Raw genomic sequence first — 13805 nt, 5'->3', positions numbered from 1 at the left:
TTCCTTATTTTCCCGTGTGGTGGTCCAAGGCTGTGGTCCTCCCTGCATGATCGTTTCCCGTAGCCGAAGAAACCGTTACTTGAGAATTAGACACACCAAGGCATGTCAGGCTTAGGAAAGGGATTGTCCAATTTGGGGCACTCGGTGAAGGACAAGAGCACGTCATTTGGCCATTCCGTCAAGGACAAAGGCTCCTCCTTGGGCTTATCCGTCAAAGACCACGCCTACCGCAGAAAGCACTACTCGGTTGATGATGACCTACTACATGACTTGTACCACAACTTGAAACAGACGCTGACAGCTTTGAAATACTTGAGTGCTCAGACAGACCGCTTCCTGAAGAAGTACTGGCCCCATGTTTTCGCCTCAATGGCTAAGGCCACGAGGGGGTTTCTAGACTTGACTGGAGAGAACTCTCTTGAGTTCAAGGGCATTGACGAATACTACGACGCTTTTGACAAAATCCTGAGCTTTCTGGAGCTGTTTGCCATGCATCCGAAGGAGAGGCAAACCACGATACCCAGCATCAACTTTGCCTTGACCAACTTCTTGTTCACTGTGGATCAGATGCGTGAGAAAGTAGCTTTGGATTCAGGCGGCCTAGCCAAACTTGTGCGTCTGAAGAACGATGAAATGAGACTACAGCTCAAGCTCTCCATGAACTTGATGAAATTGAGGACCAAGAGGAAGCTCAAGTACGATGACCTCAATAAGAAGACCCATAAGCTCATGAAGAAGAACGTGCCCCTCGAGGCAAAGGAGCAGAAAGAGCTCGAGACACTAGGCACAAAGTCAAGGGAGGCTGAGAGCGTATACGAGAACATCAATACCCGTCTAAAGCTTATTCTTCCAGAGATTCTTGCTTTGCTCGAGGAATACGTCGACCTGATCACCAAGCTCATCGTGAGCAGCCACACGCAGACATACAAGCAGATTGTGGAAGAGATTCACGATTTCATGGAATTTCACGGCTTCCCTCACGACGACAAGCGTGAAAACCTGGAGGAATACCAAGCTATCATGGATGCCTGGGAGACTGCCGTCACACCAACAAGACTCCGGATTGAGTCTTTTGTTTCGTCCATCAAGGACAGACACCCCGACAGAATTGACGAAGATATCGAGGACAAGGACAAATCCTCGAAGATGTACAAGGCCTGGCTGCTGGCCACGCTGAAAGTCACCGATAAGCTGCACAAGGTCAAACCCAAGGACCATGTCAATGGCATCTTTGGCGAGTACATGACCGCAGACCCTCTTCAGTCGTTCCTCAAGTATGAAACAGAGGACATGAACCAATCAGAACGTTATCACCCTCAGAAGATGTTGAAAGTCACAGACGTTCATGTTCCAGAGAGAGATGTCAAGGCACCACCTCCACTTCCACCTCGTGATGATCTCCATCCAATAGCATTATCCCCACACATTGGAGTAATGCCCTCTCCACACACGGGTCATTGGAATGATTACGAGGACTCAATTGATCAGGACTCGGACACGGATCTCTCGTTATCTTCAGATAAGAGTGACGACGAGAAATCGATACTATCATCCGATATGCTAGCTGCGGACGTTCCACCAGACAAGAGCGTCCAAAAGCTTAAGGTCATCTACAACGAGTCGAAGAATGATATTGTGGAATTTCCCATCACAACGACAAAGTGGCCTCATTTCAGTACCAATAAGAATGTTTTCGACAAGACCTTTTCAACATCATATAAGTTGATTGAACTTAATAAGTTCTTTGAGAGTGCATTGGGCTCCCTTGACGGCGATGGTACCAAAGAACAATGGGTTGCCACAGAGGACTTCGAAGGAAGAGAACCAGGTGATCTCTCTTTCAAGGAGGGCGATGTTCTTGACGTCATTCTCGACCTCCAAAAGTTCAACATTTCACACCGTGCTAAGGGTGGAAACTGGTTCGTTGGTGCTACCGAAGATAAGGAACATCGTCGTATTGGGTTTGCACCCTCATCATATTTCACTAAACGTTAATCTACCTCATTTTTTAATAACTTGAGAAGGCTGCCCACGACCTTTTCTGGGTTAGCACGGAGACCATTGTGGAAAAACTCGCTAGTGATGTACTGTCTCAAGTTACCGTTTTCCTTGAATAGATTCAGCTTCACCTTCATGGTGAGGTCAAAGTCCACATATTGATCGTAGTAGTATGTAGCAGCCACAACAGGCACTATATCCCATGTCAATTGAGCGTAGTTGTTAGGGTATAGCGATGACCATTTTTCGTAGGAGTGAAGAGCATGAGCTACTTCCTTCAATGGACGCAATTGAGCGTAGTCCTCAAACATGGATTTGAAGACCATTTCACCAGTGAAGTACACAGGGTCGTCAGATTCGAGGAGCTGCTCCGATACGACGAAATTCTCATTTCCCTTGGCATAGCGGGTTCTGTCGGCTGCCCAGTTGGTAGCCTTGCCCTCGCCATCAGCATAAATGCATTCTTGGAACAAGGCGTACAAGATATTGGTGTCAAAGCTGTAAGTCAGCTGAATCTCATTCAACACCGCATAAGATGCTCTGCCTTGCGTCTCCAAAGACCAGGCAAACTTCACCACAAGCTGGTGGATCGAGTCAGTTCCTCCAGAGGCACCGAAATTGAGTCCAATTTGTTGGAATCTCTCAACAGTCAATTTCCCGCCATCAGGCAACAGAACAACATTTTCCCTCAAGTATTTCACGATTTGTTTCACGCGCTTCTTGTCCTCCGGGTACTTAGAGTAGTAGTGTCTGTTTCTTTCAGCTGTGCGCTTGTATGTTTGGGTATAGACATCATCGGCGGTGAAGCCAACCGGTGGTACGCCTCCAGTAATGAAAACAGCCTCAAGCTTTTCATATAATCCCAAGTACGAAAAACAGCAGAATCCTCCGAAGGATTGGCCCATGATCAGCCACTTGGACTCGCCAAAGAGAGCTTGTCTAATGAGCTCCAAATCCTGAACTATAGAGTCAGCTCTGAAGTGGGTCAAGTACTCGACAATGGATTCCGTTGAGCCCTTTGAAAGAAGGTGTTCCGTGTCAATTGGGGTACTTAAACCGGTACCTCTTTGGTCGTAGTAGACGAGTTGGTATCCGTCATCAAGAAGAACCTTGGTGAGTCCGGAATTGGACAATGGAACAGCACATGGGAATCCAGGGCCGCCTTGAATATATGCGAGTGGTTTGGAGTCTGAGGGAAAGACCACTTTCCAGATATCCGTGTGAAGCTTCTGGTCGTACTTCTGTGTGATGTTGGCAACAATACTGATCTTTTCAGACAGGCTGTTCCCGTGAACCAATGGAACAGAAAGAACAATTCTTTGATTTAAAAGCCCGTCATTGACAAAGGCATCGATCACTTTGAAAGGAGCCATAACGAAGGAATAGTATGAAGTGAAACTTTGGTGCCGTACGCGGAACGGCTGCAAAATATCACTCTTGCATAGGTCCACACTACATAGAGGAAAAGTCAATTCTACAACTGCTTTCATGAAATCGATTTTTTCCATATATTACCCTACTATGACAATTAGTACACAAAGCCCAAGATCTTACCAGAAACGTGCTTTCTTCTAGCCTCCTCGTGGTCCATAATACCAGCAGAGGTGGTCAAGATGACGTAACCGAACTGTCTGGCTGGCAACAAGTTGTCAGTCCATCTCTCGATGTCGCCGATCTTGACGTTGAATCTTGGAGAAATAACACCACACTTGTTCAATCTACCGGTCAACTGAACAACAATCTTGCCGGATCTGTGGTCGTCAATGTACTCGAACTCGCCAATGTAGCCTGAAAGTTAGTAAAATCCCAAAGGATTCCAAGTCGTTGTGGTAGAGGATGAAATGTCGAGGAAGAGTAAACGATAGTGAGGTAGGTTTAACTACTCAGCACCGTGTAAGTGTAAATCCTCTTCGATCTTCCGAACACTTAAAAGACAGAAAGGGACTGAAACCGATCAATCCATCCAGTTATCAGTTCGGGTTTGGTAGGGGGGAAACAACGACTCGGATCAATAAGATGCGTGTAACATACCGTGCTTCTGCATAACTTGCAAAAACTTGATGATGACCTTGGAAGAAGGTCTAAGCAAAACTTGACGCTTGCCGGTCTTCTCGGCGTTGTTGATAGCATTCAAGGCGTCAGCCAAAACAGAAGTTCTAGTCATTTCTAAGAAATGAGTTAGTATAAAAAAATCACAACCAAACAAAACAGAAGCCGCATGAGTGTCCCGAGGGAGTCATGAGCAATAAAATAGATACAAGGTGTTTGCTGTCTCTAGACAATTCTCGTAGCGAATTGCCCATCCGAAGGAGAGCCCATTCTCCACTGTCACCTCGATATTCCAAAATACAGAAATGATCGTGTCAAATAGCTCAAGACATCAAATGCTTATACCATTGTTTCGTTGATTGCAGTACCTCAACATCAGCTCTTCTGATTGTAGCATGCTGATACATACTTCAATTATAAGCTAAAGAAAGTGGATGTGTGGGAACTAGTGAGAAAATTTTTCGCTACAAAGTGTCGCAACTTTTTGGATTTTGTGCACGTGACTTCCATAGAATACCCTGGGGTTGATGATATAAATCCAGTTTACGGGAATGTAAATTGTGATGAAAATTTCATAAATGACTTTGTTTGAAATCCGTTCTGTCCATAGAAATCCATCAAAAATGAATTGGCTTCTTTAATAACTATCAGACGACAATCACACGGCCATCGACACTAAACTATGGCTCTGCCGTACATTCCAAGCTTTATAACCAAACTTAAACCTTTCAGATCGCTTTCTTAGTCAAAAATTGTCTTACTGGTCAAAATGTACCTTTTACTTGGTAGGTTGTAATCAGTCAATTAGCTAGGCCAGTGCACCGCATACTAGTCCCAATATTCAGGCCTATGCAATATATCCAAGCATCAAGATGATAAGATTGGCTTTTGGGAAGCCAGCCACACACTCAATAAGACGTCCTGTCACGTTACTACGATGCTTAAGGCATAGCTACCTGAGCAAAAACGATAATAAAAAGAAAGACGAGGAATTAACTTCAAAGGATGAGCTGAAAGGTCTCTTCAAGGTTAACCAGAAGTCCTCGTCATCTGCTCCAGCTGATATGCCTAACGACCAGGGTCTTCAGAGCTTGATGAAGAAGGATAACAAACCCTATGTTCCCAAATTGAGACATGAGCGACTTTCATATGAAATGCCGGGCATGCCTAATGAGGATGAGTTCACGAAATTCTCGAACAAAGTTCAAAAGCCAAAGACTGTCACTCGATGGAGCAGATATCTTCCAAAAATCGTGGCTCTTGTGCTAGTGCTATGGGGAGGCTACACCGTGAAAGTGTGGTACTATCCATCAGAGAAGGGCTCCGACAGTAAAGACCTCTTGGATCCAGAGCACTTTCACCCTTTCAAGGTTACCCATGTTAAACAAGTTGATGAAGACCATTATTTGATTGAGGTTCTTCCAAAGTTCAAGAATTGGCAGTACAGTTATTACGCTAACTACGAGGCAAAGACTGTTTGGAATGGAGACAGGTTGTGGTCGGTAGAGATCATGCAGCCTCAAATTCAGATTGTTAGATCCTACACGCCTTTGCCATTATACTTTATGAAATCTGAGAGAACTCGTTCAGGAGAAGAGGAGCCGCTTCTCAGAGTGATAGACAATGATAGAGAAGATTACGACAAGGGTGGAGTCATGACATTCTACATCAAAAAGTACGACGATGGAGAAATGTCAAGGTACCTCACCTCACGGAAGGTCGGGGACATCATACAGATAAGGGGCCCTTACACGGACTACAAGTTCCCATACCATCCCTTGAAGAAGTTCCATCAAAGACCCATGTTTAGAGACTTACCCTCGAAAGTTGAATCCGAGGCTCTCTTGCCAGTGGTGAAAAAGCAAAATAATGTACCCGATTTCGACAACCTTGCATTTTACGGAGCTGGCACCGGAATTGCTCCGATAATCCAGTGCTTGTTCTCAAGAAATCCATACAGAGGGTTTGTGGACATCCACTTCTCGGCCCAAAAACCTTCTGAGCTTGACCCATTCAAGAGATACTTATTTTTCCTCGAGAAACTAGACAGAGCTAAGTTGCATACTCACTACGATTCCCAGTTCATGTCCAAGCTTGGTAAGAAGGACATCCAGAGCCCACAGAAACCCCACTTCCAGAGCTCCATGAGAGTTGAGCAAGAGGTGGGAGAAAAGGAAGAGCTTCTGGAGGACGATAAGTTGAAGCTCAGAATGGCCATCATGCGTGATACTAAAGAGGAGGAAATCTCCAATGAACTCATCCCAGCGAACGAAACACAGAGGGCTCCAAGATACGAAAATGCTTTACAACAAGCCCAAGTTACTGCCACCGAGCCTAAAGAACCACCTGCTCTTGCAGTGGTATGCGGTCCAGATGGATATGTAAGCTATGTGGCTGGACAGAAGCTTTTGGAAACCAATGAGCAAGGAGAAGTCAAAGGTCTTCTTGGCAGTAAAGGCTGGGATAACTCCAACGTGTATAAATTATAGCATCAACATGTACATAGATTCGGTTGCAAAATCGAAAAGTCCGAATGCATTCGCACCACCAACTTGCACAGAGATGTACTAACATACAACGGTTCCTTCCCATACATCGAGAGATGGAAGATCAGCGACGGATCTCTCTGGAGCTCTTTCTGATCATAAAGCCGACTTGCGTGGAGCTATCTAAATTATCTACACTTCCTCCTGAGTCACTCAAAGAACAGGCTCAATCACTTACCCAATGCCTCCAGACATTATGCAACCAACTAGATCATCACGAGAAAGAGTACACTGGAAAACACTATTCATTGTCGACTAAGTTTGCAGACTATGCATTCTTTCCAATAACAAATTTGCTCAAACAGCCCTCACTACAGCCTGCTTCAACGAAACATGTTCTTCACATCATTGGCTTCCTTCTAGCCCACTCTTGGCTGCACGAGATCAACGAGACCCTAATCGACCAATTGTCTCCCATCATAGTTTACCTATGTGGAGGCCAGAAGAAGAGCATAGTTGTCTCAGATGACGACCTCGGGTTCTACCATCAAGTGATCTACTGCATCAATCAGCTTGTTCGTTGCTTCCCTCGTGATTATTATACCAAACAAGCTGAGAAGCGTTTGAGTGTTCTAGGCGACATCACAACTCTTCTTCTAGATTTGCTTGGAACTGTTCCGCAGCCTCTCGACCAAGAGCGTAACGAATTGTCCATGAAGGTCTTGGAGTGTCTCACTTGGCTCTACTCGGTGCGAGTCAATGCCGAGCAGACCTCCTTCGTGTTCCCTGGAATAATCTCCAAGGTAGCGAACTTCGTCATAATTTCAAAAAACTTGCATGCAAAGACCATCATTGCGGTCTTTGAACTTCTAAAGGCCTTGATAGTGAAGATCTTCTCTGACTCGAGTCTCGATGCTAAGGTGGTAGATACCTCGTTCACTAGCACGGATCTAAGCTCACTTAAGGCATTGTACGATGACTCCGACGAGGCGAAACCTAACTCCAGAGAGTTAGTTAAGACGGAAGTCAATACACCGAAATCCAGTCATAGATCACAAGCATGGCTTTCCGCTACTTCTAAGCAGCTCAAAATTGCATTAATAACTATCTTCAGGCATCTCCTCATAAAAAGGAGTGTACGAGACAAGATAGTTACGAATCTCATCCTTCGGGAGTCTCTATTTGCATTCTTGAAAGAAGTCACCAGTCAATGTTTCCGGTCGCTCTTCTCAGATATAATTCTCACATTCACCGACATCACTTCGCTACTTATTTTCAGTACCCTTGAACTGAACCCCGGTGATTCTGATGAGCTTTACGACAAGGGCACAAGCATCTTCCTTGCCCATGATCGCGATAACCTCAACATTTTACGCAGAGCATTAGATCAAAAGGCTGATGATCTTGTCTCAAACCAATTGTCACGAATCTTCATCTCTACAGATGACGAGAAGGTGCACCTCACCCTTGTCGCAATAAGATTCCACCTTCATTTAATAGACAAGATTGTTGACGACCTCGCATCGAATAATTCAATGGAGCTCAAGGAGCTTGCTGTTCTGCAAATTTATGATGGCGTGATAAACCGTGTTCTACATTCGGATGGGAAGAAACGCAAGAAAGACTCAAACAGAGAGCATAGTTTGGAGTCAGTTGACGATGACAACTCAATGGATTCCGTTGTTCTTCCGCTGCACATCAACGCCAAAAGCATCACAAAGATCAGAAAAGATACCACTCAAGTTTCGAAGCCCAATAAAGCAAGTTTGAGTCAGCTCACTAGAGAATTCAATTTCTCAAGTGATGGTCTCGTGAAAGATTTGGAATCTCTGTTTTTTTCAACCTCATTTACTCCCGCAATTGAAAAGGCCTTGCAGTCATTCATCCAGTATGTTGGTGAGTCAGCAAGCAGTATCGCTCCTATAATTGAGCATTTGTCTATGGAGCTGAGCAGATCAAGCGACGCCCTTCTACGCAAGGGAGTTTTCTTGTGGGCGAGTAACACGTTAGTGCTGTCATTTGAGAGAAAACATAAACAGGCCAGTATGAGCGACTTGGTTACTTTTTACGATGACGAACCCCAGGATGACTCTGTAGAAGAGTCGCTTTACTTGATGCTTGAAAATGCAAAAGCAGTATTCAATGATATGGAAGTGATCAAGCAACAAGAAGACTCTCATGATTTGGTCCAATCAACTAATGAAGCCAACTTCTCGATAGCCATCAAGTCCTTGGGTATCTTATCAACGTCTTTCTCGAAGCAGGATTTTGAGACAGATGTATTGATGGACAACCTATATTTATTACTCGAGGCAATGACACACAGGTCAGATAGTATGGTCAATCAGATGGCTAGAAGTGTTTTGAGCTCAATCGCTGAACGTTACTATGAGGGAAGTCTACAGAGGCTTGTCGAGGCTAATGCTGATTATTTGATCGATACATTGAGTTTGAAGTTAACTATGAACAGTGGCTTGACACCATCCCTCCCGGGTATCTTACTTGTTGTCCTCAAAATCTCCGGTGTCGAATTGGTGAAATCTAACCAACTCAGAGACATATTGAGTGAGATATTCATCGTCATCGATACCTTCCATGGCTATTCTGTCCTTGTGGAAAATTTCTTCATGGTATTTGAAGAGGTAATTGCATTGATAAAGAGCATATACTTGAGTGAATTGCTTGATTCAAACAAATTGAAGTCAACAGAAGCTCATGCGCCATTTAAACCGTGGGGAATCACAAATCATGACCAATTCATCGATCTCCTAGATGAAAAGAATAGACAGGGGGATCCTTTTTCAGACTATGATCCCGAAAAAGAGTATTTTAAAAGGAAACCCGGTGTTCCTTTTGGAGATCAGGACTCTGATGATGACAGCGATGATGAAGAAGAACCGGTAGAGCAACCACAGCCCTGGCCCTCACCTATTCCTGAAGATACCTACAATCTTGTCCTTCAAGTTTTCAAGTACGGCTTGCAACTACTCACTCATCCGTCTATAAAGCTTAGATTGACAATATTTAAGACCTTGGAAAATGCTTATCTCATGGTAGCATCCAATTATGAGAGACTCATGCCCGTATTGGCGGAAAGTTGGCCTGTCTTGATGTCTCTTGTCTCGGGAACAAAAACGGTCTCGGATTGGGAAAGTGCAAACTTCGAACATTCGCAACTTACGGGTCCAGCAATTCACTTTGCCACAACGATTTTTGCCGAGGATGCGAAGCATCAAGCATTCATGAGCCGAAGATTTCTTGATCTCTGGGACTTTCTCAAAAAGCATAACCTGATGTTCACATTAGACCTGAAAGTAAGTGAGTCTAAAGCCGTCGTTTCAGGGTCTGTGGCACCCTCTGTGAGGAAAGCTTACGTGGAATTATTTGTCACGGCCCTCAATAACTATGAGAGACAGATCCCTCACCAGACAGCGCTAGATATTGCCCGCGTGTGCACAAGATTGGGTTTGGATGAAACGCAGTTCCATCTCAGCAGGGACCTCAGAAGTGCATTGTGGGTCATTAAACATTATTCATAGCATCAACCATCATTTCCAGCCGCATCATCGGTACTCATCAAATCGTGTATCACAGCCTTTTTTATCGTAGGTTTCTTAGCTGGTTCGAACGATAACGTTTGTTGGCCCTTAGGCAAGACATGAACAGGGTTCTTTACAGGTTCTTCAACAACCTGCTGAGGACTCTGTGGGTTTTCAGGGTTTGCAGCGTCTGCGTATTTCTTTTGATCTTCATCCAGCAAATTAATCTTTCTTTCCTTTATTGCCTGGCCCACAGGTTGGGTCTTAGGCACTGTATCACTTAAGAAGTGCAATGCGTCTTGCGTGGAAACGACAGCGCTCAAATCCTTGTATTGTATCTTCTTCCTCTTCTCCATTCTTGCGATCATAGCAGCGTGTTCCATGAAGTATTGAACAAAGAGCTCTGTAGCAGCTCCAGTAGCAAAAACAGCACCCTGGGAGGCCGAAAAATAATCAGGATCCATTTTGAAAATCTTTTTGATTTTTGAGAGAGGTAATGACATGACGGCCTCGTCAACAGCCATAGCCTCGTCATCGTTATCCTCTGCTTCTTGATCGTGATTTTCATGAGTAGACTCAGACATTGTGACGTCTTCAGTAGCTACCGAAGCACGAGAAGCATCTGGTGCAGGAGACGACTCCAGAGGGAATGGCGATGTGGCAGGAGTCTCTGACATTGCTTTCTGAGAACTAGTCAATGAGGAAGACATGGTAAATCCTGGAGGTGCTGAAGCGCGTCTATACTGGATCAAGTGGTGTACGGGTGTGTTATACCAGAAGTACCTAAATCCAATAATTCATGCTATTTAGCCCACTGCGAGGCTCTATAATCTACAATTCTGATTCTTCATGGCACTGGGCCCTTTCATTATTCGTGACATGGCGCTATATACAGATTTTGATGCATCTTCTATGATATGAAGGTGAATGGTTTAGTCCTTCACGATGACAGAGTCCTTCTCTGCCTCCGCTTGGGCCTGCTGCGGGTTCACGAACTCTTCCAAGTAGTTGCTCTTCTCCAAGTCCACGTCGTTGTAGTTCTCGCCATATTCTATGAAGTCTTTGATGTTGTTCCACGCAAGCTCAGGGCTTTTGAAGCTATCGCTGTAGCCTGGGGTCTTTTGCATGATTTGAGGAACGTCGACTGAAACGAATGGTTTGAGGTCGGTGGTAGCCAAGTCACTTGGCACAACGTATGTTCTGACCTTGTCCCAGTTGACCATGTACTTTCCGTGCTTGGTCAAACTACCAATACCGGAGGAACGAGTACCTTTGTAGAAGTTCTTGTTACCCAGCTTGGTGTAAAGAGGGTGACGCTTGGAGCCCGACTTGGTGTAACCGTACCATATCTGACCATCTCTGTAAGTTTGGGTGGGTCTTCTCAAAGAGGCAACCGTGGACTGTTGGAACCTGAGGACAGTAGAAGCCTTCATTTCAAAGCTTTATATAAGGTGTGAAGAGGAGCAGGGGCGGCCGTTTGAGGTTAAACTCGTGCTGTCTTGGTTAAGCAGTATAAAAATTTTGTCAGTAAAAGAGTATCATGGTGCACGGATGTATCAGCTTTGCGAAGCTTTGGTTTGTGAGGCCTTGAGATTCTCGTAAAAAGTGCGAATCTTCCGGAGACTTGTAGAACCTCAAGAGCGAGTGTAATACGAATGGAAATCAAAAAATAAATCATTGAAGAAAATTGAAAAAGCGAGATGGTGTCTGTTGACTCTTCAGACTACAAAGGTCAATTTTCTTGGCCAATTGATCCTCATGACTGGTTTCAAGAGGAAACGTCTGCTGCATGACGATTTCGCAGCCATTTTGGAAGGTCCAAATGAAGCACCCATTTATTATGCTGAAGCCTGCCCCAAAAGCAGAAAGTCTAGTAAACCGTCACGTAATCTTGATTCCAAAGAGTAAGTCCAGTCAATTTCCAGCTCTTTCATGACCTCGAGGTCATTCATTCCCTCCCCAGTAGCAGAACAAGCCCAGCTTCTGAACATAAATAGAGGTGGTTCCCGCCAGTTTTTGTTTTCTTCTTCATCTACTTGACCACCACAGTTCTGAACCAGCGTTTAGGACATTTTACTTTATCAGTTTTCAGCACCACCACAAAGAAAAGCAACAACCAGCGCACCAACTAACAATGTGTTTCGAAAGATGTAAAAGCGTTTGCAGAATCCTCTTCCCCAAGGACGTCAGAGAAATTTTTTTGGAAGAGGATACTGGAATCATGCGGACTAACCACGAATACTCAGTGGTTCAGCTTACCTGGCAGGAGGGTGAGATTGAATATTTCATCTACCTCAGAAACCAGGCCTTTACCGACATTTTTGCTTATCAACAAGCCCAGGCTTTTTATGAGCACAAGCTTCAGCAATTTGAGCGTAATCACTTGAACGGGCATTGGCTTCGCAACCACCGGAGAATGGCACAGCAAGACACCCGTTTGATGGATATTTACCGTCAGAAGAGAGAGAAGAGAAAGCAGGCTTCTGAGCCCAAGCCAGAAATTCAAGAGCCTGTTGCTCCTAAAGTTGCCGAAAAGAAGCAAATTCCCGAAGTCATCGTGACTTCCAACGATGTGGGTACTTCGAAGGCCTCGACTCCAGTCGAGCCTACTGTCACCGAATGCCCACCACAACCACCTTCCCCCAAGGCTGAATCAGCCAATGACAAGCCCTCTGTACCTTCTCCCACAGAGCAGCCTTCCCCAGTTATTTCTCAGAGTGTCCCCGCCGAGACTCTTGAGACAGTCGCAGTTTCCACAAAGACAAATGTGGAAGCTGCAACCAAGGAAGCCCCTCGCCCTCAACCTTCCCAGGCTCGGGTTTCCAAGGACAAGAAGAAGAAGCGTTCTAAGGCTGCGAAAAAAGAAGAAAGGGCAGCCAAGAAAGCAGAAAAGGCAGCCAAGAAGAAGCTGAAATCTTCCAAGTCCCCCTTGCCTCCAGCGCCCGAGCAGTTTAGACGTCGTTACTGGAACGTCAAGCAGCTCGAGGTCCCTGACCACTACTTGCCAAACTACAGCGACAAGTGGTCAACGGTGCTCATTCAAGTGGAAGAGGATGAGCCCGAGCAGGACGCTGGAGAGGATGTTTTCGAGTTTCGGGAGAACGACGAGGTTGTGGAGCCTGTTCACGAGGTTCCAGAGCCTAAGCACGATGTCCCAGAGCCCGAACCTGTTCCAGAGCAGGAGCATGTCCCAGAACCTGAGCATGTTTCAGAGCCTGAACAGCCCGAGCAGCATGAAGAGAAGGTTTTGGTACCTGAAACCGCGGTACCAGAACCTGAAACAGAGTTGCCCGAACCTGAAACCAAGGTTGTGGAACACAACTCCAAGTTGCCTGAGCCCGAAACCAAGTCGCTGAAGCCCACCAGCGACTACTGGCTTGGCGACTTCCCCTTCTTCATGCTGACCTTGGCCAGAAAGCAGTATGTCACCTACCTTCCTAGAGACTTCTTCAAGGCTCTGGAGGTATTCTACCCAAAGGAGAATATCTCCTTCTTACCTGGTGACTTTTCTGGCTTCAAGGCCCTCACCTTCCCCAAGGAGAATATTTCCTTCTTACCTGGTGACTTTGCTGGCTTTAAAGCTCTCACCTTCCCAAAGGAGACTGACTCCTTCTTACCTGGTGACTTTTCTGGCTTCAAGGCCCTCACCTTCCCCAAGGAGAATATTTCCTTCTTACCTGGTGACTTTGCTGGCTTTAAAGCTCTCACCTTCCCAAAGGAGACTGACTCCTTC

General features: G+C 45.3%; 6 protein-coding genes across 6 annotated transcripts; 2 read left to right on the top strand and 4 right to left on the bottom strand.

Annotated features, from left to right (window-relative positions):
• Positions 1–102: 102 nt before the first annotated feature.
• On the top strand, positions 103–1943 carry C7M61_003431 (uncharacterized protein; the record flags this gene model as incomplete). The annotated part of the gene is made up of 2 exons (XM_024858770.1): positions 103–1883; positions 1940–1943. 2 exons carry the CDS (start codon positions 103–105, stop codon positions 1941–1943), a joined length of 1785 nt encoding a protein of 594 aa, XP_024712857.1.
• Positions 1944–1991: 48 nt separating this feature from the next.
• C7M61_003430 (uncharacterized protein) lies at positions 1992–3371 on the bottom strand (the record flags this gene model as incomplete). Its single annotated transcript, XM_024858769.1, has 1 exon — positions 1992–3371. The coding sequence occupies one exon, from the start codon at positions 3369–3371 to the stop codon at positions 1992–1994; it is 1380 nt and encodes a 459-aa protein (XP_024712856.1).
• Positions 3372–3526: 155 nt separating this feature from the next.
• On the bottom strand, positions 3527–4162 carry C7M61_003429 (40S ribosomal protein uS8; the record flags this gene model as incomplete). Its single annotated transcript, XM_024858768.1, has 2 exons — positions 3527–3786; positions 4030–4162. The coding sequence occupies 2 exons, from the start codon at positions 4160–4162 to the stop codon at positions 3527–3529; spliced, it is 393 nt and encodes a 130-aa protein (XP_024712855.1).
• Positions 4163–4919: 757 nt separating this feature from the next.
• C7M61_003428 (uncharacterized protein) lies at positions 4920–9971 on the top strand (the record flags this gene model as incomplete). The annotated part of the gene is made up of 3 exons (XM_024858767.1): positions 4920–6521; positions 6785–9876; positions 9944–9971. 3 exons carry the CDS (start codon positions 4920–4922, stop codon positions 9969–9971), a joined length of 4722 nt encoding a protein of 1573 aa, XP_024712854.1.
• A 103-nt stretch (positions 9972–10074) lies between these two features.
• Positions 10075–10782, bottom strand: HFL1 (DNA polymerase epsilon noncatalytic subunit; the record flags this gene model as incomplete). The annotated part of the gene is made up of 1 exon (XM_024858766.1): positions 10075–10782. One exon carries the CDS (start codon positions 10780–10782, stop codon positions 10075–10077), a length of 708 nt encoding a protein of 235 aa, XP_024712853.1.
• A 222-nt stretch (positions 10783–11004) lies between these two features.
• MRPL27 (mitochondrial 54S ribosomal protein mL41) lies at positions 11005–11505 on the bottom strand (the record flags this gene model as incomplete). Its single annotated transcript, XM_024858765.1, has 1 exon — positions 11005–11505. The coding sequence occupies one exon, from the start codon at positions 11503–11505 to the stop codon at positions 11005–11007; it is 501 nt and encodes a 166-aa protein (XP_024712852.1).
• Positions 11506–13805: the final 2300 nt, after the last annotated feature.

Source organism: Candidozyma pseudohaemuli, assembly GCF_003013735.1.
Source record: "Candidozyma pseudohaemuli strain B12108 chromosome Unknown scaffold00009, whole genome shotgun sequence".
Lineage (NCBI taxonomy): Eukaryota > Fungi > Ascomycota > Pichiomycetes > Serinales > Metschnikowiaceae > Candidozyma > Candidozyma pseudohaemuli.
This window is presented reverse-complemented; position numbering and strand designations above follow the sequence as displayed.